At 42.6% G+C, this 26446-nt stretch overlaps 1 protein-coding gene across 2 annotated transcripts in view; it reads right to left on the bottom strand.

Annotated features, from left to right (window-relative positions):
* Positions 1–25592, bottom strand: part of ibtk (inhibitor of Bruton agammaglobulinemia tyrosine kinase) — a 121754-nt gene extending 96162 nt beyond the window's left edge. Inside the window, exons 1-3 of one of the 2 annotated variants that reach the window (XM_055636068.1) lie at positions 25454–25592; positions 1121–1227; positions 498–853 (exon numbers count right to left, since the gene is read on the bottom strand). In XM_055636068.1, coding sequence (XP_055492043.1) covers positions 498–821 — 324 coding nt within the window. In that variant the 5' untranslated portion in view covers positions 822–853; positions 1121–1227; positions 25454–25592. Of the gene's footprint in view, positions 1–497; positions 1228–25453 lie in introns of both variants that reach the window. The other variant, XM_055636069.1, reaches the window with a different exon arrangement.
* Between the last annotated feature and the right edge of the window lie 854 nt (positions 25593–26446).

The following is a 26446-nucleotide window of genomic DNA, read 5'->3' as shown; positions in this document are numbered from 1 at the left end:
AATTCCGAACAATCCAAAACCACTAAAAATTAATCAAATTGTATGAAAAAAAAAGAGAACTTAAATCTCTTAATTAAACATTCAAACAATTACAAAGGTTAAAATGCCATCATTTGAATTATTTGTGACTATTCCACTACTTTAAAACCATTGTTGGCAGCAGGTCCACACTGACATATATACCGAGGGACTGCCTCAACTTTATGGATTTGCTAAAATCTATGAGTCTAGCATAAGTGAGCAGATGAGAAAGCACTGGTGACAAGGGACTTCAGATGCTGGAATATGGAATTACAAACAATTCTCTAAAGAGGACCTTATTCCAAATTGACAGGACGGCTGTTCATTCATTGATTTTTCTTTTGCCTATTTCCTCCTATCAGCCCAAAATAAGACAGGGTATAAGAAAGTTTCCATATTACAAGAGCAAGACATTAACCAGAACAGTGGATCCGCAAAACAAGTAAAACATACTAAATCAGAACAGATTACAATACCTTCAGAAGAAACATAGCACAATCAATGTGTCCGTAAAAGATGCTTCTGTGTAGAGCAGTCCATCCAGATTCTTTATCCTTGACCGAGGGATCAGACCCTTTTCTTTCAAGAAGCCAACCCAAAACTGACTTTTTACCACAAGATGCAGCCATATGTAGAACAGTTCGTCCAAAACCATCCTTCAGGGAAGTTGCATTATAGCAATAAGATGAAAGAAAGACCTTATTCTGCCCTTCAGTTCCCTTCGTCATCACTGAAATCAGGTCGAGGGCGTGCTGCAGAGATCGGCATTTTGGAGTGCAGTCGGCAGTCACAGAATTCATCCTATTCCCAGTATCCAGGTCTTCAAAAAAATCTGAAGAGGTATGGAACCCAACAGAAAGGTCTAGAAATGATCAGGGCACTAGATTTGTGCTTGTGTTATAAAACACCGCACTCTAGCAATTCTGTACTCTTAGTTACATTCGCTCAGTTCATAGAAGCAGTATGGAATTAGTCCACGATACTGCTTTTTTATATTATAAAACATTATACAGAATATGGCTTTCTATTGCAATTAAATAGTCAAAAATAGAACTTTAGTTATATCTGTGAAAAATAAAAACATTTGTAAACTTGCAACCTTCACACCCTCCAGAATATAGTTCCTTTGAAGCCAACTACCGCAGGGGAAGGGAAGCTCCCCTAGAACTCTTTTCCTCTTTAAGCCTCCATAATTGCAAGTGCTGCCTGTAAAAAATCATTTAAAAAAAAAATAGATCAGTATAACATCATTATTTCCAAGTATTGTTATAATGTAGTAGTCTACATACGTAATTCCTTATTTATCCACACGTTTTACATTTTGACATGATAACTTGAGAAATTTAACATGTGAATAGACGATTTCTCCATTTAAACTGGCCCACCATTGAATTAATCATGCCCGAACAAAGCCTAACTCAATATACCCTTTTGACCAATTTCCTTTGAGAGATTTGTTAAATTAAACCAAAAATCATTTACAGATCTAAAGTTTGCTGTTGGCCAAACATCCAATACCATTTGGAGAAATTAGTTCTAAACCTTAACTGCCCTAGAAAATTGCATAAATTACACACTCCTTTAAAATGCACTCCGTGATTTTTGACTCCCAACCAGCTCATAAGGAGAGAAGCCACTAGTTCCCGTTCAAGCCCCAACAGATTCCTTCACAGACTGATAATAACTGATAGGGTCTAATTTGAACTTTGTACAGCTATGGCATAACTTTAAAGTTAAAGACACATTAAAGGGACATGTATAGATGCTGACCAGCTTGTGAAGGAGGCCTTTGCACACCATCTTCCTTATCTCTTCTTGGCCATGCTCTCTGGTCACCATTTCCCAGCCAATTCCTTAGTTCAGTACACATTAATCCCTGGCTCCAGCTCCACACCTAACCATATAATCACCAGGCTTGGCTGCATGCCTAATCACAGCATATTGTGGTTTCCCAAGTCTGACCACATATCTATTCATGACTCCAACCCCTGGGTCCCTCTATGCGCAGCAAGGCAACAGTACATCGTCTTCAGGTGAGGCAAGCAGAAAGATTGCCATCGACAATAACCTCACTGTCAAAGATGACCAAATAACTCACCGGGCAAAATTAGTGAATGCCTTTTGACCTACCCTCTAGCTCACTCTTGAACCAATATGCTATGGTCATCAGTGCATATATGCACTAATCCCTGCAGCTTTGGATGAAGCCAAGGGAGCATCAACCTTGGAAAAAAAATCCTGGAGTACATCTCAACAGGAAACAAACTCGCCATCCTGGGTAACTTCAATGCCAGGACCAGTGACCCAACCTTCTTGCAAAACATGATCAACAAGGAAAGAGCAGGGATGGAAACTCCAGTGGGGCCCTCCTTTCGACAAAATGATAACTAACACACTGATTTGTCAGTGAAACAAACACATGATGACATGACAACCTACCAACCGCCCACACCTACACCCGCCCCTCCCCCCTCTGTCCCTGTCCCCCCCCCTCTGTCCCTCCCCCCCTGCCCCTCCCCCTTCTCCCCCCCCCCCCCCCCCCCCCCCCCCGTTGAACGATGGAGAGAGCACTGGGGACACAGCAATTTGCTAACATACATGATGATGCCAAGGCTCTTACCACCAAAACCATTCCACACAATCTAAATTTTGCAACGAATTTCTGCAAAAAATGCTATACCCAGTCTCAAATCTTTAAGTAGCGATTTGTTAATTCTCAAAGGCAGAATTTATGTTTGCCTGTATGTTGCTCACACATTGGCCTCATCACTCATCTTGGAAATCCAGAGTGGATGCAAATCATGCTTGATCACGCCAGAATGCCCAACATAAAATTGATCTTCAGACAGAGACCCATCTGTCATGCACACAAATCACTGAAAATTAACATGGAGGTACAGCACCAATTCAGAAAGCAAAAAACATGTTGGCATTTACTGCAAAAAGATTTGAATACACAGCTGCTCAATTATATGCTGCCTTGGTTCGACCACATCCGGAATATTGTGTACAGGTATGGTCACTCGAGCTAACAAAGAATATACTTGCGAAAGAGGTAGAGCAACAAAGGCTCACCAAATTGATTCCTGGCATGGTGGATTTGTCCCACAAGGGACTGGACAAACAGAGCCTCTATTCTACGGTTCAGAAGAGCGAGGGGGTAATCTCACTGAAACTTACAAAACTCTTACAGATCCTGACCAGCTAAATATTGATGTTTCAACTGGACAAGGAACCCAGAATTCCATTCATTAATGAGGTAAGAGACATTTCTTCATCTAGTAGGCAAGGAATCCTTGGAGTCCTCTATCTCAAAGGACTATGGAAACTCAATGACTGAATATATTCAAGACTAAGGTCAACAGGTTTAAAGAAATCAAGGGGTACAGAATTTGTACAGGAAAGTGGCACTGGGACAAAATATCAGTCAAGATTTCACTGAATAGCAGAGAAAGCAAGAGGGGTTGAATGACCTTCTTGTACTCTTTCTTATCAATATAGATATGAACAAAATTATTTTCATATCTATATTTTATACTTTTGTTTTGGCAGTTCATATTCTTCATGCCTCTCCAAGTCACTGAGACCTGCAGTTATTGGATTATTTATTTCCTTAAAAAAAAAAGTACATTCCTGCCTGCTGCACAGAAGTGAAATTGCATCACTTGCAATATATTTAAGCGTTTCAAATATTAACATAATTTGTGCTTCATGCATCAACCTCACCCTCACCAATCTGCCTATGGCAGATGAATCTGCCCACGACATAAATTAGGTTCTTGCTTGGATCAGTGCGACTCCGACATTACTCAAGAAACATGACATTATCCGGGATAAAATAATCTGAAAACTGGCACCCAGTCAACCTCCCTAAACAGGGCCATTCTTTGGAAAGTGAACCAAAATGTCACACACGTGACCACATGGCATCACATAGTAATACATTTTTTTAAATCTTATAAGAGATTAATCTTATTCATTGCTATGTTGCTACCATCAGAACTATAATGCATGCCTGTTATATAAATGAACATTCTAGTTTTTAAAAATTCGCAGAGTTTGTTTAAATTCCATGCATCCACAGTGCACCAAGACTGCAGTGTGTTCCATCTTGCACCACACTAAAAGCCAAAAATCACAAAAAATTGTTGCTGTCCGTTTATCATCACCTTTCAAAACTGTAATTCACATGTACCTTACACCTGTTCAAAATACATTGAGTTGTGTGCATTTAGTCAGAATTAAATAAAAGCTTGCATGAAAAGATTATAGTTTTATTCTTCTGAAGCCTCACAAGAAATCTATTTAATCTTTGGCTATAAATACAGCAAGTATAGATCAATGGCATCATCTTTCTCCACATAAAACTAATCAAGACTGTGGAATATTCAAGAGTTATACAATTATGTGGATAGGAGATATTTAAAAAACATAAGAACCATCTTCAAAAAGGCAAAACAACCTGTTCACAAGTTAATTTGCAAGGATACTTTAAGACCATTGCAACCAGGCAGTCATCGAGTGCAGAACATTACAATCAGTACTATTGAGGACAATAAATGAATGTTCAAAAGATGCATAGTGCAGGAGTCACTCAGTGGGTAGGGCAGCATCCCTTGAAAATATGGATAGGTGACATTTGGGTCGGAACCCTTCTTTAAACTGAATGTAATTGGGAGAGAGAAAGCTGGAAGAGAGGTGGGGGTATGGTACAAAACCAAGGGAGTGGCAGGCGGATACAGATGTGGGGGGTTTGATTGGCAGATGGGTGAACAAAGGCTAGAGATGAGAAGAAAATAAAAGGCTATGAGATGTAGAGCAGATGTGCAAAGCTATGTAAAGCCAGAGGAAGGAATATAGGTGGAAGGGGACGGGTTGCCTGACCTGCTAAGTTACTCCAGCACTCTGCAATGTTCATACTGCTGGGTTGTAATCTACCCAATATGTGGTGCTGGACTTCCCGTTCCCTTGTGTGTGGCCTCATTCTGGCAGTGGAGGATAGTGGAGGACAGTATGGGAATGGGAGGGCGAGTTAAAATTGTTAACAACCAGCAGATCAAGCAGGCCTTGGTGGACCGAGCACGTCTAGTCTACTAGTCTGGTCGCCTAGTCTGCACTTGGTATTTCCGATGTAAAGGAAACCACATTGAGAGCACAAATGTAGTAGATACAAACAACAACCCCCTGTGCTTTTTTCTTCCCCCTCTCTTCCTTCTGCCCCACCTGGATGCCCATCCATTTCTTCCATTGTCTCATCCCTCTTTCCCCTTCCACCCATAACCCTCCCACTGGCTTCACATTTCGTGGCTCTTCTCTCCTTATCTCACAGCATTTTTGTCTTCTCATCTCTGGACTTTGTCCACCCTTCTGCCAATCAAACCCTCCCCTTGCCTGTATCCACCTATCACTTGCATGGCTTTGGCCCATCACCTCTCTTCCAGCTTTCTCCCCTCTACTAAAATCAGTCTGAAGAAGGATCCTAACCATCACGGGTTAACTCAGCGGGTCAAACAGCATTTCTTTAGAAAATGCTACTTGACCCGCTGTGTTACTCCAGCACTTTGTGTCTTTTTTCATAAGCCAGCATCTGCAGTTCCTTGTGTCCAGATAAATGTTCATTGGTCCTCATTGAAACCTCCAGGGTGGAAAACATTAAAGGGCCTGTCCCACTTGCGCGTTCTTGGCTTGCAAATTAAGCGACCTCGTGGTCGCTTGAGGCGTACGGGCACCGTATGGCCGCGCGGGGCCGGTCCCACTTAGAAGCGCGGAGGGGTATGGAGTTGTGCGAAGCCGGTCCCGACATCGCGCGGGGCTCCGGAATTCTTGCAGTGAACGAAATCTTCGCAAGCCAACGGCCTGTCGCGGAACTGACGGCCAAAGTGGGACAGGCCCAAGAACGTGGCGCGATGCAACGTCTCACCTTCAAGAGCAGCAAAAGCAGGCAAACGATCGTCGAACTCGGCCTGGAGCTCACGGCCGGATCCGCCCCCACTTCTACTCCCAGAGCGGGGCCAAGAAAATTGAAGATAGACACAAAATGCAGGAGCAACTCAGCGGACCGGCAGCATCTCCGGAGAGAAGCAATGGGTGATGTTTCGAGTCAAGACCCTTCTTTTCAGACTGAAAAAGAGTCTTGACACGAAACGTCACCCATTCCTTCTCTCCAGAGATGCTGCCGGTCCCGCTGAGTTACTCCAGCTGGGTGTCCAGCTTCAAATGGCGTCAAGCGCTCCAGACGGCTGTGCGTACGCATGTAATCGCGCCCGACCTTCGCTCGACCGTCTCGGCTCAACGAGACCACGAGGTCGCGTAATTTGCGTCCCAAGAACACGTAAGTGGGACAGGCCCTTAAGTTGTCCTCTAGTGTATTAACATATTGTTAAAGACAGAATGTGTGTTTCTCTTGACGAAGACTTTTATTCAGCCAGTGAGTGATTTAATTCAAGTCACAACAAAGACCACAATAAAAATAAATACTTTTCCTTATAAATCCTCAAGACAATGGTTCACCAAACCTCAAGTACAGCCAATATTTAATATTTTGTCATGGAACCAGACTTGCGAGAAGTGTAATACATTTGATTTTTTTCTTGATTCTACTGCATTACAATTTATCACAAGTCGTATCAAATTTCATGCGATTCAAAAATTCGGCCAAGTTTTTTTTCCCTGAGAGATGTATTTACATGATCCTGGTTGTAATATTTTCCATTTGTTTTGAAATTTAAGACTCTTTTATATGCCATTTAAGGAAATCCAACACATGAAATATATAATCCAATGCACAGAGATAGTTTAAAAAGAGATACTATTAGCAGTAATCCGAATGAAGATATAGTTTCACTTGTTCCAGGATGCTATTTTATGATCTTATGATCTACTTAGTATTACATTGCGTACCTACAATAATTATAATAATGTCAATGCATCATAATTTTAATTTCTTTCTGGGATTTGAGGTTGGGGGAAATGTATCAGCCTCACATCTATCTTAAGTCTACAAATTGTCTACAATAAATCATGTACAGTCTTTTGCCTGTCCCTCTGAGTTACTCTCACATTTTGTGTCCACCTTCAGTGTAAACCAACATCTGCAGTTCCTTCCTACACATGTACAGTCTTTTCTTTGAAGGGTTAACATACAAACAAAAGCTTTTTGCTGTACCTCGGTAAACATGACAATAATAAATTAAACTAGACAATGTTATTACAAAATAAAGGACCCACACATGCGGGCACAAATGACGTGGGTAAGAAGAGGAAGGAGGTTCTGCAACGCGAGTATAGAGAACAAGGTAGGAGGCTGAAAAGCAGGACTTCAAGTGTAGGTATCTCTGGGTTGCTTCCAGTACCTCGTTCTAGTGAAGGTTGGAACAAGGAGATAGGGAATCTGAATGTGTGGCTGAGGAGTTGGTGCAGGGGGCAGGGATTTAGATTTCGAGATCACTGGAATCTCTTCTGGGGCAGGGGTGACCTGTACAAAAAGGACGGGTTGCACCTTAATTGGAAGGTGACTGACATTCTGGCAGGCAGGTTTGCTAGTGATACACGGGAGGGTTTAAACTAAAAAGTGGGGGGGTCGAGTCAACAATGTGGAAGCATACGTGCAGCTAAAGGGAGAGTGTAGGAAAGGTCACGTTTAAACTAACAGGGCAGGGGGATGAGGCCCAATGCAAGGACATAGAGGGCCATAAAAGGAGGACAGTAGCAGAAGGGAGATAAGAAAAACTAACCTGAGCTTTATCCCTTAATGCGAAGAGCATTTGAAATTATGTGGATGAATTGAATGCGCAGTTAGTAGTTAAGGGATATGATATAGTTGGAATTATGGAGACATGGCTCCTGGGTGACAAAGGCTGGGAGCTAAACATGCAGGGGTATTCGATATTCGGGAAGAAAAGACAGAAATGAAGAGGTGGGGTGGCATTTCTGGTTAAAGAGGAGATTAATGCAATAGCAAGGAGAGACATTAGCTTGGATGCTGTTGAATCGGTATGGGTAGAACTGCGAAATAGCCAAGGGCAGAAAACTCTTGGAGTTGTGTACAGACCACCAAACAGCAGTAGTGAGGTTGGGAATAGCATCAAGCAGGAAATTAAGGACGCATGCAGTAAAGGTACAGCAGTTATCATGGGTGACTTTAATCTACATATGGATTGGGCCAACCAAATTGGTAACAGCGCTGAGGAGGAGGATTTCCTGGAATCTATACGGGATGGGTTTTTAAACCAATATGTAGAGGAGCCGACTAGAGGGCAGGCCATCCTAGACTGGGTATTGGGTAATGAGGAAGGATTAGTTAGCGATCTTGTTGTGCAAGGCCCCTTGGGCAACAGTGACCATAATATGGTGTAATTCTGCATTAGGATGGGGGGTGACATGGATAATTCAGAGACTAAGGTCCAGAACTTGAACAAAGGAGACTTTGAAGGTATAAGATGGGAATTGGCTAGGATAGACTGGCAAATTATACTTAAAGAGTAGACAGTGGAGATGCAATGGCAAAGATTTAAAGACCGCATGGATAAACTCCAGAAATTGTTCATTCCTGTCTGGCGCAAAAATAAAGCTGGGAAGGCAGCTCAACCGTGGCTGACGAGGGAAGTCAAGGATAAAGCCAAGAAAGAGGCATATAAATTAGCCATAAGAAGCGGCAAACCAGAGGACAGGAAGAAATTTAGAACTCAACAGAGGAGGACAAAGGGGTTAATTATGAGGAGGAAAAAAGAGCATGAAAGAAAGCTTGCAGGAAAATATAAAAACAGACTGTACGTGTAAATGTATGTAAAAAGGTAAAGATTAGTGAAGACGAATGTAGGTCCCTTACAGTCAAAGACAGGTGAATTTATAATGAGAAAAGGAAATGGCAGAAGAGTTAAACGAGTACTTTGGTTCCGAAGGAAGACACAAACAATCTCCCGGAAATACTAGGGGACCGAGGATCTAGTGGGAGGAAGGAACTGAAGGGAATCCACATTAGTCAGAAAATGGTGTTGGGTAAACTGTTGGGACTGAAGGCAGATAAATCCCTAGGGTCTGTTGGTCTGCATCCCAGAGTACTCAAAGAGGCGACCCTAGAAATCGTGGATGCTTTGGTGATCATTTTACAATGTTCTCTCGACGCTGGATCAGTTCCTGTGGACTGGAGGGTAGTCAACTACACTTTTTAAGAAAAGGGGGGAGAGAAAACTGGGAATTATAAACGTTAGCCTTACATCGGTAGTGGGGAAGATGCTGGAGTTGATTATTAATGATATTATAGCATATCAGATATATACTGAGAGAGTGCATGCCCCCTCTGCAAATTTGCTAATGTTACTTGTAATCCCAGCATCTAAAGCATTGATATATATTGTAAATAGCTGTGGTCCCAGCACCGAGCCTTGCAGTACCCCACTAGTCACTGCCTGCCATTCTGAAAGGGAACTGTTAATCCCTACTCTGTTTCCTGTTTGCCAACCAATTTTCTATCCATGTCAGCACTCAACCCCCAATACCATGTGCCCTAATTTTTCCCACTAATCTCCTATGTGGGACCTTATCAAATGCTTTCTGAAAGTCCAGGTACACTACACCCACTAGCTCTCCCTTGTCCATTTTCCTGGTTACATTCTCAAAAAATTCCAGATTAGTCAAGCATGATTTCTCCTTCGTAAATCCATGCGACTCAGACTGATCCTGTTACTGATATCCAATTTGCTGCTATTTCATCTTTTATGATTGACTCCAGCATCTTCCCCACCACTGATGTCAACCTAATTGGTCAATATTTCCCTGTTTTCTCTCTCCCGCCCCTTAAAAAGTGGGATAACATTAGCTACCCTAAAAGTGGGATAACATTTGCTACCCTAAAAGTGAGTTAACATTAGCTACCCCACTGAAGTTGTACAGGGCCCTGGTTGTAATTTGAGGAAGGACATTATTGCTATTGAGGGAGTGCAGCATAGGTTCACCAGGTTAATTCCCGGGCTGGCAAGACTGACATATGATGAAAGAATGGGACGACTGGGCTTGTATTCACTGGAATTTAGAAGGATGAGAGGGAATCTTATAGAAACAAATACAATTCTTAAAGGATTGGACAGGGTAGATGCAGGAAAAATGGTTCCCGATGTTGGTGAAGTCCAGAACCAGGGGTCACAGTTTAAGAACAAGAGGTAGGCAATTTAGGACTGAGATGAGGAAAAACATTTTCACCCAGAGAGTTGTGAATCTGTGGAATTCACTGCCATAGAAGGCAGTGGAGGCCAATTTACTGGATGTTTTCAAGAGAGAGTTAGATTTAGCTCTTAGGGATTGAAGGAATCAAGGGATATGGGGAAAGAGCTGGAACGGAGTTCTGATTTTGGATGATCAGCCATGATCATTTTGAATGTCGGTGCTGGCTCGAAGGGTTGAATGGCCTACTCCTGCACCTATTTTCTATGTTTTGATGTTTCACACACAAACCTAGCAAAAGTAATAAAGTTGAAAACAAAAAGTGGATTATGACCGAGATCAAGCATATTTTTATTATACGTCCATGAAACAGGTTGAGGAATGTATTATGTATGGTCGCTAAATTAAGTGAAGTCCATGTTGACATTTAACAATTTTTATGGTGGCTTGAAGAATTTGCGATAGTTCCATTATGTATTAGCAAATATTGTTAAAAATTCTAACATTTTTTAAACATTTCCTAAAAAACAAAATAAATAGTACTACGCCTCACCTGTGCTCCACCTGGACACGCACCTATTTCTCCCTTACCCCACCCTTTCCACCTACATTCCTTCTCCTAGCTTCACATTTAGCAATTCTTCAATCTTTTTGCATCATACCCCTGTCTTTTCATCGTTGGCCCTTCCAACCATCTGCCTATCAACCTCCCCCACCACCCCTCACCAGGATCCACTTATTACATACATAATCATATATGCAGATAGATAGATAATATAAACATATCTTTATTTATAGATGCATATATATTATTGCACATCTTTAATTCATTTGTTCTACACCTCTCTATATTGTCATCTATATCTCGTTTCCCTTTCCCGACTCTGTCTGAAGAAGGGTCTCAACCCAAAATGACACCTATTCCTTTTCTCCAGTTGCTGTCTGACCCACTGAGCTATTCCAGCTTTTTGTGTCTATCTGCCGTATACACCAGTATCTGCAGTTCCTTCCTACACCTCCACTTATTACTTGGTGAGACTTCTGAAGGAGGGTCTCAACCGGAAACATCACCCATTCCTTCTATCCAGAGATGCTGCCTGTCACACTGAGTTACTCCAGCATTTTGTATCTATCTCCACTTATTAGTTGCCAGGCTTTGTCCAGCCCCTCATCTCTTCCAATTTTTTTACAGCCACCCCCCCCCCATCTATCTATGTCATCTATCTATGTACTCCAGATGTGCTGCCTGACCCGCTCAGTTACTCCAGCTCGTTACATTTTTCTTGTAAACCAGTATCTGCAGCTCTTTGTTTCTACACGGTCAAATTATACATTAATCAATTTGAACAAAATAGATAACTTTGAACATGAAATGGCCATACTTCATCCACTACATTAAACACATTTTTATGTTGAGACAGGATAACACCATATCAAGGGAATCATTGATAGACATATTAAGTAATAACCAGAGGTGCTGAGAGAGGACATCTAATTAGCAAACAGATAAACTTCATGCTCTAGAGGTCTAATCAATTTATTTCAATCATTTACAAAATTTCACTGTATTGGCGACTTAATGAAAACACTTGCAACCTTCATTTAGATCAGAGTTTATATTTAGTTCAGTATATTTGCTTGTTTCAAAAGCAAGGTCTCTAATGAGCCAACATCAACCAGCTCCATGTCCCCAGGCACACAATCTCAAGTAAAAATTATTTTAAGAACTGTCTATCATTTAACCTAGAAGACTATTCCGTTGCTAACCTACAAAAATATCTATGAAATTTTGCAAAATAGTAAAAGCGTTGTTTGATATCATTGCTGAGCAACATTTTGAAGTCTTAAATAGGTGAACTGTACTCCAGCTTACATTAGCCTCCATTTTCTTTCAATTTGTTTCCCATCCTTCTTGAATGCAATGAGTTATGTCTGGTGTCAATTCCCAAATACCAAAGGACCTGTTTCCACGCTGTATCACACTCCATGACTCTAACTGGAATTGAACAGTCCAATTATGAAATTAAAAACATTATTAACATTATGTGGGAAAAGACATGCCATAAACCAACTTCCCCAAATATTAAAGATATTAATAGAAGTAACAAGTCTTCCATTTTAATCACAAAACTAGAACACATAAATACAAATTTTGAGTTTCAAGATAACCCAAATAATTTCACACAAAGCAGGTCCCAAATAGCCCATCAACAATAAGAGGAGGTTATTAAAAAAAAACAAAAAAAACACAAAAAAAAAACAATAAGAGGAGGTGGCAACCCGAACTCGGAGCGGGCAGCAGCAGCGGCGACCCGACCTCAGAGTGGGCAGCGGCAGCAGCCACCAGACCTCGGAGGGGCAGCGGCAGCGACAGCAGCGATCCGACCTCGGAGGATCGGCCGCGGGCCCGGTGGACGACATCGTCGGGAGCTCGCAGGTCCCAAGTTGGTGACCTGTTCTCCGGAGCTCCCGCGACAACAGCTGCGTCCTCTGGACTGGAGGGCCGCAGCTTCGGCGGCTTCGACCACCCCGGGCCGCGAGGTTGAACCGGCCCGTTCGCGGAGCTTGGATTCAGCCGCGGGACTGACATTACTTACCATTAATTGTGTTTTTTGTGTGTTTTTATCATTTTTTACTATATGTAGGACTGCAAGGCAACGAAATTTCGTTCAGACTGTAAGGTCTGAATGACAATAAAGGCTACTTCGACTTTGACTTTGACTTTGAGGTGGGCAAAGAGCTGCTCTTCAATTCACTGTGGATTCCATCCATCGAGGAGGCACAATACTTAACATTTTAACCTACATCAATTTCAAGAAAAACATAGTGAATAACAACAACCACAAGACATTACCTTTTTTTAATATCACAAACACCTGACTCAAATTGATTCAGCATCCTTTTCAAATTTATTCTCAACAGAACTTCATCTCCAACTTGTGTTTTCTGCATCACAGACAAGCCATGATCTTAACCAATGGTTCACATCAAACACAATCTCAAAAAATATCATTGAATACAGCTACAACATCAATCCAAAACACATCGCATTCTTTCTGCAGCAATGCACCTCCAATGAGCCGAGCTACCTACCCACTGGAGCCAAAATGCCATGCATTTGCCCACTCACCCAACCTGTCCATGTCACCTTGCATCCTCATAGCATCCTCCTCACAGTTCACACTGTCACCCAGCTTTGTGTCATCTGCAAATTTGTTAATGTTACTTTTGATCCCTTCATCTAAATCATTAAAATATATTGTAAATCGCTACAGTCCTCGATTGTAGTGGAGGTTACAATCAGAGTAGAATGATCTTAGTAAGTAGCAGAACAGACTTGAGGAGCCAAGGTGCCTTCTATTGCTGCTAGTTCGTATGCTTATAAGGTAAATGGTTACTGGAAACATTAGATTACCGCCACATTTCCTCAAGAGATTTTCTTTCCGATAATTCAAGAAGCTACTTAAATTTGTGAGTGCAGCTATTCAGACCATGATATGCTACTGCCCACTAATAATGCACATACATAAAACTTCCATTTAAAATCAAATTAAATGACGAAAACATTTCAACTTGTAAAAAAAATAAAATTAAATGAACCTTCTATCTTCTTCAATTGAAATCTGAAGCAACAAGCTTTTCATTTTTCTGAATAGTGATTTAGTCTATAATGAATACTCAAAATTCCGTCAGCGTTTGGCAAGGTGCTACATAAGATATTGGAACTTTCAAGTACATTGAAATAAAAGAAGATGTCACCAGAGTTACATTGTCCAGGTTTATGGGTGGTTTTATTACCAAAAGAGTTTGCATACAATGGGTTCTCCAGTTTACAGTGGCAGATCTGGTTTTATAATGAAATAGTAATTAAAACTAACCATATGCTGGTATCGCAGACTATGTATTCAGAATGAGGTCGAGATGTATCACTTCTATACACTTGGCTGAAGATGATGCAATTATTTATCTTGCCTCCTTCACACATGCCAAGCTTGACCGCAGCTTAAGACCGAGACATGCTTGACAATTCCACCAATCTTTAACTGCATAGTTTTCAGAGTTGGACTACATGTTATTTGAATACAAAAAATGTAGAAGCATTTAACAAAGGTTTGGAAATATAAACTTTTTGATGTAAGCAGTAATCTTTCATATCCTGATTAATCTTCAATGTTTGTTTTCTTTCCCCAATGATGTTGACGAGGCCAGCCGATTACATGAGACACAGATTACATGAATGTTAGCAAAGCTTCTCAGAATGTCTCATGTAATCGGCTGGTTAACAAAGATTCTACCAAATTAAACCCAAAATTGGATCTGTGGCAGGATGCAAAAAAAGTTAATGATTGGCAAACATTTCCATGACTAACATACTATTTAACCATAGGGTTTTTCCACAAATATGGTCCCTTACTTGTAGTAGTAAATATCAATGATTTTGAAGTATGTCAAGAACATAATACTATTGGGTACTTTGTTGTTGAAGTTTTCAAAACTTGAGTATCAGCTTCAGCAATAAGCACCTTCATTCATGAAAGATAGACACAAAATGCAACATGTTGTGTCTATCTTCTGCAGCACCTGCAGTTCCTTTCTACACATTTCCATTCATAGATACAAAGACAATAGGTGCAGGAGTAGACCATTCGGCCCTTCAAGCCAGCACCACCATTCAATGTGATCATGGCTGTTCATCCCCAATCAGTAGCCTGTTTCTGCCTTCTCCCCATACCCCTTGATTCCACTAACCCTAAGAGCTCCATCTAACTCTCTTTTGAATGCATCCAGTGAATCGGCTTCCACTGCCTTCTGAGGCAGAGAATTCCACAAATTCACAACTGTGTGAAAATGTTTTCCCTCATCTCAGTTCTAAATGGCTTACCCCTTATTTTTAAACTGTGGCCCCTGGTTCTGGACTCCCCCAACATCGGGAACATGTTTCCTGCATCTAGCGTGTCCAATCCCTTAATAATTTTGTATGTTTCTACTGTATAAGATCCCCTCTCATCCTTCTAAATTCCAGTGTATACAACCCCAGTTGCCCCATTCTTCCATCATATGACAGTCCCGCCATCATGGGAATTAACCTCGTGAACCTTCGCTGCACTCCCTCAAAAGCAAGAATGTCCTTCTTCAAATTAGGAGACCAAAACTGCACATAATGCTCCAGGTGTGGTCTCACCAGTGCCCTGTACAACTGCAGAAGGACCTCTTTTGCTCCTAGAGCCAACTCCTCTCGTTATGAAGGCCAATTAGCTATCTTCACTGGCAGTTGTACCTGCATGCTTACTTTCTTTGACTGATGTGCTAGGACACCCAGATCTCGTTGGACTTCCCTTTTCCCTAACCTGACTCCATTCAGATAATAATATGCCTTCCCGTTCTTGCCATCAAAGTGGATAACCTCACATTTATCCATATTATACTGCATCTGCCATGCATCTGCCCACTAGCTGTCCAAGTCACCCTGCATCCTCATAGCATCCTCTTCATAGTTCACACTGCCACCCAGCGTTGTGTCATCTGCAAATTTGCTAATGTTACTTTTAATTCCTTCATCTAAATCATTAATGTATATTGTATATTGCTGTGGTCCCAGCACCGAGCCTTGTAGCAGCCACTGCCTGCCATTTTGAAAAGGACCTGTTAATCCCTACACTTTATTTCCTGTCTGCCAACCAATTTTCTATCCATGTGCTCTAATTTTTTTGCTCACTAATCTCCTGTCTGGGACCTTATCAAAGGCTTTCTGAAAGTCCAGGTAGACTACATCCACTGGCTCTCCCTTGTCCATTTTACTTGTTACATCCTCAAAAAATTCCAGAAGATTTGTCAAGAATGATTTCCCCTTCGTAGATCCATGCTGACTTGGACCGATCCTGTTACAACTATTCAAATGCGCCGCTATTACATCTTTGATAATCGACTCCAGCATCTTCCCCACCACGGATGTCAGGCTAACTGGTCTGTAATTCCCTGCTTTCTTTCTCCCTCATTTCTTGAAAAGTGGGATGACATTAGCTACCTTCCAATCCACAGGAACTGATCCAGAATCTATAGAACATTGGAAAATGAACATCATTGCGTCCATGATTTCCAAGGCCACCTCCTCGAGTACCCTGGGCTGCAGACCAACATGCCCTGGGGATTTATCAATCTTCAGTCCCATCAGTCTACCCAACACCATTTCCTGACTAATGTTAATTTCTTTCAGTACCTTCATCACCCTAGGTCCTCTGTCCCCTAGTGCTTCAGAGAGATTGTTTGTGTCTTCCTCAGTGAAGACAGAACCAAAGTACCTGTTCAACTCATCTGCCATTTCCTTGTTCCCCATATTCACCTGTTTCTGCCTTCAAACATAGAAACATAAAAAATAGGTGCAGGAGTAGGCCATTTGGCCCTTCAAGCCTGCACCGCATTCAATATGATCAAGGCTGATCATCCAACTCATTATCCTGTACCTGCCTTCTCTCCATACCCCCTGATCCCTTTAGCCACAAGGGTCACATCTAACTCCCTCAACTAATTTCTATGGCAGAGAATTCCACAGATTCACCACTATCTGTGAAAAAAAAAAGTCTCATCTCGGTCCTAAAAGACTTCCCCCTTATCCTCAAACTGTGACCCCTTGTTCTGGACTTCCCCAGCATCGGGAACAATCTTCCTGCATCTAGCCAGTCCAACCCCTTAAGAATTTTGTAATTTTCTATAAGATCCCCCCTCAATCTTCTAAATTCTAGCGAGTACAAGCTGAGTCTATCCAGTCTTTCTTCATATGAAAGTCCTGCCTTCCCAGGAATCAGTCTGGTGAACCTTCTCTGTACTCCCTCTATGGCAAGAATGTCTTTCCTCAGATTAGGAGACCAAAACTGTACGCAATACTCCAGGTGTGGTCTCACAAAGGCCCTGAACAACTGCAGTAGAACCTCCCTGCTCCTGTACTCAAATCCTTTTTGCTATGAATGCCAACATACCATTCGCTTTCTTCACTGCCTGCTGCACCTGCTTACCTACTTTCAATGACTGGTGTACCATGACACCCAGGTCTCGTTGCATCACCCCTTTTCCTAATCGGCCACCATTCAGATAATAATCTACTTTCCTGTTCTTGCCACCAAAGTGGATAACCTCACATTTATCCACATTATACTGCATCTGCCATGTATTTTCCCACTCACCCAGCCTATCCAAGTCACCTTGCAGCTTCCAAGCATCCTCCTCACCACTAACATTGCCCCCCAGCTTTGTGTCATCCGCAAACTTGGAGATGTTCCATTCAATTCCCTCGTCCAAATCATTAATATATATTGTAAATAGCTGGGCCTTGCGGTACCCCACTAGCCACTGCCTGCCATTCTGAAAAGGACCCATTTACTCCTACTCTTTGCTTCCTGTCTGCCAGCCAGTTCTCTATCCACATCAATACTGAACCCCCAATACCGTGTGCTTTAAGTTTGCATACTAATCTCTTATGTGGGACCTTGTCGAAAGCCTACTGAAAGTCCAGAATCAACACATCCACTGGTTCTCCCTTATCCACTCTACTAGTTACATCCTCGAAAAATTCTATAAGATTCGTCAGACATGATCAAGGGACAATGGAGGAGGCCCAGGACATAAAGATCAGTGTAGAAATGGGAAGGGGAATTAATGTGTTTGGCAACGGGGAGATCAGGTAGGTCCAGACGGACTGATCAAAGGTGATCAGCGAAATGATCGACCAGTCTACGTTTGGTCTCACCAATGTACACGAGTCCACACCGTGAACAACAGATATAATAGATGAGGTCATATGTATAGTCAGCACAGCTTTTTGGATGGTAGATCATGTCTCATGAATTTGATTGATTCTTTTGAAGTAATCAAGAAGGATAATGAGGGCAGGGTTGTAGACATAGTTTATATGAACTTCAGCATGGCCTTTGGTAAAGTTTCATATGGTAGGTGGCTCTGGAAGGTTAGTTTGCATGGGATCCAAGGAGAGCAAGCTGATTGGATATATAACTACCTTGACCATAGGAAACAGAGGCTCGAAGCCCATGACATGGCGTTCCTCAGCTGTCTGTGCTGGGCCCATTATTGCTTGTCATTTACACCAACAATTTAGTTGAGAATGTACAAGGCATGATTAGTAAATTTGCAGGTGACACTAAAAATAAGAAGGTCATCAAGAATTACAGTGGGATCTTGATCAGATGGATGAGTGGGCTGAAGAATAGCAAATGATGTTTAATTCATACAAAAGCATAGCATTTCATTTTGAAAAATCAAACTAAGGTAGGACTTTCACATTGAACAGTAGGGCCCTGGGGAGTATTGTAGAACAAAGAGAGCTGGGATTACAAGTACATCATACTCTGAAAGAGGGGTTACAGGTAGACAGTGGGGTGAAAAAGACTTTTGGGCACACTGGTTTTCATCAGAATGGCCGCAGAATATAGAAGTTGGGATTTTATGCTGCAGTCGTACAAGATATCGATGAGACTGCACTTGGTGTATTGTGTTCAGAAAAGATGTAATTAAACTGGAAAGAATGCAAATAAAACATGCAAGAATAATTCCACTACTCCAGGAACTGTAGGGAAAGTTTGGCCCATCTAGGACTTCATTCCTTGAAGCTTTTAGGATTGATCTTAAAGAGTTGTATAAAATCATGAGGGGCAGAGACAGGGTGAACACGCAGTCTTTTGTCCGCGGTGTTGGGGGATCAAGACCAGAGGATATAGGTTAAAGATGAGATTGGAAAGAATTCATAGAAACGGGAGGGGTAACTTATTCCACACCGAGGGTGATATGTATAAGGAATGAGCTGGCAGAGGAAGTGGTTGAGATAGGTACAATAACAACATTTATAGGACTTTGGACAGACACGTGGATAGGAAAAGGTTTAGAGATATATGGGTCAAAAACAATTGGGACCAATTTAGATGGGCGCCTTGGCCGATGTGGGCAAGGTGGCCCAAAGGGCTTATTTCTGTGCTGCATGACTTTATGATTACACAAATAGGTAATGGACTGATTCTTTTCCCCATACTCACCTTTTTGACTGCAGAACTCAAGCTGCAAATTGGCAAACTGCATTTGCAAAGTGCTTTTCTTCTAATATAAAGAGATGACAACTAATGTCACATCATTTTTGGATTTTCCCCACTACTTTTTGCCTTCATGGATTTCACTCACTTTCATACTCACTTAACCATTGCACACAGCTTGAGCCAGGTTAGGCAGAGGGTCACTTGCACCTCCACCTACTGTATCCTTGTTCAAGATGTGGACTCTTATACATCAGCGAGACCAAAAGTAGACTGGCCGATCATTTCATTGAACACCTTGGCTCAGTCCTCCTGAACCTACCTGATCTCCCAGTTGCTAAACACTTTAATTCTCCTTCCCATTCCCACACTGACCTCCATTGTCAGAGTGAGGCTAAACGCAAATTGGAGGAAGACTATCTCATATTTCGCTTGGGCAGATCACATCCCAGTGGTATGAATATCGATTTCTAACTTCAAGTAACCAGAGCATTCCCTCTTTCTCTATCCCCTCACTCACCCAAGTTGCAACAGTTTCTTGTTTCCCTTTTCCATAACTAGTCTCGAGCCGAAACGTCACCCATTCCTTCTCTCCAGAGATGCTGCCTGTCCCACTAAGTTACTCCAGCTTTTTGTGTCTATCCTTTGGTTTAAACCAGCATCTACAGTTCCTTCCTACTCATTTTGAGCCATATTAATTTCTGTATTACACCTTGGTGGATGAATGGATTACTGATAAAATACATGCAATGTTAATAATATAATTCAGTCACTCCAAATATGGTTTGATATTCCTTGATGTTTATCTTTTAGACTACTTTCATCTTTGAGCCACTTCAATTAACATAATCACAAACAGAGAAGTAACACTTACTTCATCTCATGCGAGAATAACCTTGTGTACATTTAGGACCAATTTAGTAAAGGGCTAAACTTTCCTTCACACACAACACTTTATTAGGACACATTAAATGTTTAACATTATATTATTAAGTGCTAATATGACTTCACGTCTCCATTGCATCAAAGATGATAACTGTACATAATTAATTGAAAAATATTTCACCATTATGCCATAAAGTTAAAAAGTTCTCTATGAAAATATCTGTATATTTTAACATTATTTTGTTCCAATGTGGACTGTATAGCAAAATATAAGAGCCACACTAGGAAAAACTAAGAGCAGAGATTTCTGCACAAATAACTATCCCATTCTCAAGCAATGATTTCACCTGCATTAAGGATTTGCACTACTTTACACTTAACTAGGCCAACAGATTCCTGGCCACCTTCCTTTATTTTGCACCTTGAAAACGCCAGGCTTTCACAACATAATTCCCAGTGCCTTAACTTGATACATTTTCATATCACCCAGCATTTGGTTCAAAAATCAGTTTTTAAATTCATAGCTTTCTTTTCACAAAAACATATAAATTAGAAACAGCCTGCTCCACCATTTAATGGTTACTGGCTCATACCTTTTGATGGTATGAGACGGGAATTGGCTAGGACTGGCAAATTATACTTAAAGGGTTGACGGAGGAGATACAATGGCAAAGGTTTAAAGATCGCATGGATGAACAAAAATTGTTCAACCCTGTCTGTCAAAAAAAATAAAACAGGGAAGGCGGATCAACCGTGGCTAATGAGGGAAATTAAAGATGGTGTTAAATCCAAGTAAAATGCATATAAATTGGCCAGAGGAAGCAGCAAACCGGAGGATTGTGAGAAAATTAGAATTCAACATAGGTGGACAAAGGGGTTGACTGGGGGGGGGGGGGGGGGGGAGTCATGAAAGAAAGCTTGCGAGGAATATAAAAACTGACTGTAAAAGCTTATTTTAATATGTGAAGAGATAAAGATTAGTGAAGACAAATGTAAGTCCCTTACAGTCAGAGACAGGTGAATTTATAATGGGAAACAAGGAAATGGAAGAACAGTTGTTTGTGCCTTCCAAGTACATTGTTTGTGCCTTCCTTGGTGAAGACAGAATCAATCTCCCAGAAATACTAGGGGACCGAGAATCTAGTGGGAGGGAGGGACTGAAAGGAATTACATTAGTCATGAACTGGTTTGCGGTAAACTGTTGGGACTGAAGGCAGTTAAATCCCCAGGGCGTGATGGTCTGCATCCCAGAGTACTTAAGGATGTAGCCCAAGAAATCGTGGATGCATAGGTGATCATTTTCCAATGTTCTATAGACTCTGGATCAGTTCTTGTGGACTGGAGGGTAGCTAATGTAACCCTTTTTAAGAAAGGAGGGAGAGAGAAAACATGGAATTATATACCAGTTAGCCTTACATCAGTAGTGGGGAAAATGCTCGAGTCAATTATTAAAAAGGTAATAGCAGCTCATTTGGAAAGCAGTGACAGGATCGGTCCAAGTCAGCATGGATTTATGAAGGGGAAATCATGCACGACTAATCTTCTAGAATCTAGAATCTTTGAGGATGTGACAAGTAGAATGGATAAGGGAGAGCCAGTGAACGTGGTGTATCTGGGCTTTCAAAAAGCCTTTGACAAGGTTTATCTGAAATGCTTCAGGAGTCAGGTGTGGATTTGTCAATGAACACTGGCCACAGAAGACCTCATCAACATAAATACAGAGGCTACACTGCAAGATGCAAACCACTGGTTAGCCACAAAAATCGGTGGCCAGGTTATAGTTTGCCAATAAGTACTTAAAAGAGCAATCAAAGTTCTGGAAAAAGGTCTTGTGGACAGATGAGACGAAGATTAACTTATATCAGGGTGACGGCAAGAGCAAAGTATGGAGGAGAGAAGGAACTTCCCAAGATCCAAAGCATACCACCTCATCTGTGAAACACGGTGGTGGGGGTGTTATGGCATGGCATGTATGGCTGCTGAAGGTACTGGCTCACTTATCTTCACTGACGATACAACTGCTGATGGTAGATGCAAAATGAATTCCGAAGTGTATAGACACATCCTATCTGCTCAAGTTCAAATAAATGCCTCAAAACTCATTGGCCAGCAGTTCATTCTACAGCAAGACAATGATCCCAAACATACTGCTAAAGCAACAAAGGAGGCCAGGTTTTTCCAATAAGCTTAAAGCAAAAGGTCTGGGACAGATCAATTAACTTGAGTGGCCAAGTCAAAGTAGATTCAGATTCAGATTCAAAGCATTCATCTGTGAAACACGGTGGTTTAATTGTCATTGTCAGTGTACAGTACAGAGACAACAAAGATGCAAAATTTAGCATCTCCCTTGAATCTGAGCGACATAGCAAAACGATTTGAATTTAAAAAAAAAAATAAATAAGTGTCCGGGGGGGGGGGGGGGGGGGCTACAAAATGGTCAATTCTTGAGTGGCCAAGTCAATCAACCGATCTGAACCCAATTAAGCATGCCTTTTATATGCTGAAGAGAAAACTGAAGGGGACTAGCCCCTAAAACATGCATAAGCTAAAGATGGTTGCAATACAGGCCTGACAGAGCATCACCAGAGAAGACACCCAGCAACTGGTGATGTCCATGAATCACAGACTTCAAGCAGTCATTGCATGCAAAGGATATGCAACAAAATAGTACACATGAATACTTTAATTTGCGAGAATGATCACAGAAATGAGTGGGTTAACATATGATGAGCGTTTGACGGCACAGGGCCTCTAGTTGCTGGAGCTTAGAAGGATGAGGGGGTCCTCATTGAAACTTACCTAATAGTGAAAGGCCTGGATAGAGTGGATGTGAAGAGAATGTTTCCACTAGTGGGATAGTCTAGGACCCGAGGTCATAGCTTCAGAATTAAAGGACATTCCTTTAGGAAGATGAGGAGGAGGAATTTCTTTAATCAGAGGGTGGTGAAACAGTGGAATTCATTGCCACAAATGGCTGTGGAGGCTGTCAATGGATATTTTTAAGGCAGAGATAGATTTGTGATTAGTACGGGTTGGGAGGGAGAGATAGATCAGTCAAGATTGAATGGTGGAGTAGACTTGATGGGCCAAATGGCCTAATTCTGCTCCTATCACTTATGAAGTTATGAACTATCATCCCCTCCAAACTTCTCAAGCAGAACTAGGTCTCTGCTAATCCCTATGTAATTGGAACCTCTACTCTCTCATCGGCAGATCACAATCAGTATTAATTGGCAACACTTCCTCCTTGATAACATTCAACACAGAAGCTGTAGCTCAAGGCAGGCACAAAATGCTGGTGTAACTCAGTGGGGCAAGCAGCATCTCTGGAGAGAAGCAATGGGTGATGTTTCGGGTCGAGACTCTTCTTAAAACTCATTCCTTCTCTCCAGAGATGCCGCCTGTCCTGCCGAGTTACTCCTGCATTTTGTGTCTACCTTCGATTTAAACCTGCATCTGCAATTCTTTCCCACACAGCTGTAGTTCAAGGCTGTATGTTCAGTCCTCTGCTCCACTCTCTCGAAACCCGTGACTGGACTCAACCTACATGGGGAGATGGCCCAAGCCAAACAGATATCAGTGTGCCCAGAAATCTGTTTTAAGGTGCTAATTAAAGAAATATAAAGTCCTTCATAATTGATTAAGGCAAATTGGAAATTGAAATTGATGAAAGAAACCAATAGAAACCACTTCTTAGATGTAGAAGTTTGAAACACCATGACAATCAGTGATTTCAATAGTTCTGCGATGTAGCACAGCACCATTTTGCAAGGTTAAAGATCCACAGACCTTCCAACAATATCAGCCAAAATACATTTCCAAGAATGTCAAATGCCATCTCTGGAGTAAATATTTTGTTATCAACACAAACTCTGTACATGATGTGACTTTTACATACTGATTATCTCAGAGATGGAAGGATGCCAACCAGAGTAGCAAATTTAAAGGCATTCATGCAAATAGATGCAACTTAGTATTTTTTTTTTCAATTCCAAGAAATTGTTACTTCACCTTACTCAGTTGATCACATTGAAGATCAGGAAATTAAGTCTGACTTCTCTAACTAAGTGGTTTTAGGGTTAGATTAATGCAGAAGTGCTCAGATGGGAACATTGCCTGACCTGCTGAATTACTCCAAAACTCTGTGGAAACCAGTATCTGTAGTTCCTTGTTTCTGCCCAGATACGAATATTTGAAATTGGACGTGGAAGAAAGGTTGACAAGAGTTTTGTGGCAGAAGCTCATAATCGAAGACACTGCCAACTAACTGCACGGTGACTGGGCCTGTGTACGAATATGGCCACGTAGTCAAAGGCATTGACAGCAAACGCTTCGGAGAGTAGCAAAGCCAGTAATGGCATACTCTGGGCTGCAGTGAAACGAGTCGAGGTGTCGGAGATGTCAAAGACCTTGCGGTCAGAGGGCGAGAGCGAGCTCTCCCACTGGCAGCAGAGGCAAGTTGACAGGTCAAGTTACAGGGCAGACACACTGACGGGAGTTGAGGACCCAGCCGCAGACGGGATACAGAAGCCGCCAATACAGACCCCCATCGGTCACAGGAGGTGTCCGGGAAGAGGGTCCCTCGACCGGTGACCAATCCCGGACAAAATGTGTAGGAAGGAACTGCAGATGCTGGTTTACACCGAAGATAGACACGAAACTCTGGAGTAACTCAGCTTCTTTGTGGGGAGAAAGAGTGGGTGATGTCTCGGGTCTGGCCCCAGACAGTCCGGGAAACCGGGCCAAGCACCCGCAACGCTCCCTCCCCCTCGTTAGTGGCTCTCCTTACATCTCGCTAGATGAAACGGGTGTCAGGGACGGTGACAATGACAGGTAACGGGAAACATGATCACCCATTCCTTCTCTCCAGAGATGCTGAGTTGCTCCAGCATTCTGTGTCTGCCTTGAATTTAAACCAGCATTTGCAGTACTTCTTTCCGAACCACGATCACACTCGGGCCGACCTCGCACACCGCTCCACCCTCAGATAAAGAACCCCCTTGCCTTGCCTTGCCTCTCGCCAGGTGTTGGTGGAGGCAATGACGGCGGACTGGGACGGGTAAAGGGGCGAGGGAGGGGGGAACCATGGTCACACTCGGGCCGACAGACCACCGGCTGCTGCACCTGCACCCTCCTCCTCCTCCTCCTCCTCCTCGGCGCCGCCACACTCCGCCCTCACACACTCCTTATAGATTATGGAGCAATCTTTGCTCCTTACCCTCTCTTACTCTCTAGTTGAAGTGGGTGTTGCTGGAGGAGGCGGCGACGGGGGCACTTGGACTGGGGCGGGTAAAGGAGAAACCATGATCACACCCGGGCCTCCCTCCCTCACTCCCTCATATCAAGGTCCTCCTTACCTCTCGCTAGATGAAACGGGTGTTGCTGGAGGAGACAATGATGGCGGATTGGGACGGGTAAGCGACGACGGGAACCATGATCAAACTGGGGCCGAGCACAGATCAGATCACCTCCACCTCCTCCTCCTCCCCCCTGCGCAGCAACCGCCACCTCACAGCGCCGGACGCTGCCATTGGCCCGGCGCTCAGCACGGCCGGCGCTGGTTGGGTGCGGCCCGAGAGGTGGAGAGTTCGCCTCCAGAGAGGGGGCTGTGGTGAAGGAAGAGCGACCACTGGACGCCAAGGACGTCTTCTTCTTCTTCTTCTTCTTCTCTCGGTGTGCTTACACACGACCCTCAAAACAAACGGTACAGAAAAACAAAGGCCAACCCTCTGCTTTTCCACCCTACGGGTGTCAGAGGTTTATGGGGAGAATGGGGTTAGCAGGGAGAGATAGATCAGGCCATGATTGAATGGCGGAGTAGGCTTGATGGGCCGAAGGTAGACACAAAATGCTGGAGGAACTCAGCGGATGAGGCAGCATCTATGGAGCGAAGAAATAGGCAACGTTTCGGGTCGAAACTCTTTCTGTTTTCCAGCATCTGTAATTGCTTCTTAAACACAAAATGCTGGGGTAACTCAGCGGGACAGGCAGCATCTCTGGAGAGAAGGAATGGGTGACGTTTTGGGGTCGAGACGTTTCTTCAGACCCGAAACGTCTCCCATTCCTTCTCTCCAGAGATGCTGCCTGGTACTCCAGATACTCCAGCATTTTGTGTCTACCTTCGATTTAAACCGGTATTATACTGAGTATACAGGATGGGTTTATAAACCAATATGTAGATGAACCGACTAGAGGGCAGGCTATTCTAGACTGGGTATTGGGTAATGAGGAAGGATTAGTTAGCGATTTTGTTGTGCAAAACCCCTTGGGCAACAGTGACCATAATATGGTGGAATTCTGCATTAGGATGGAGAGTGACATGGTTAATTCAGAGACTAGGGTCCTGAACT

The sequence above is a fragment of the Leucoraja erinacea genome, chromosome 5, assembly GCF_028641065.1.
Source record: "Leucoraja erinacea ecotype New England chromosome 5, Leri_hhj_1, whole genome shotgun sequence".
NCBI classification, from domain to species: Eukaryota; Metazoa; Chordata; class Chondrichthyes; order Rajiformes; family Rajidae; genus Leucoraja; species Leucoraja erinaceus.
The sequence above is the reverse complement of the archived record's forward strand: the minus strand, read 5'-3'. Positions and strand labels throughout refer to the sequence as shown.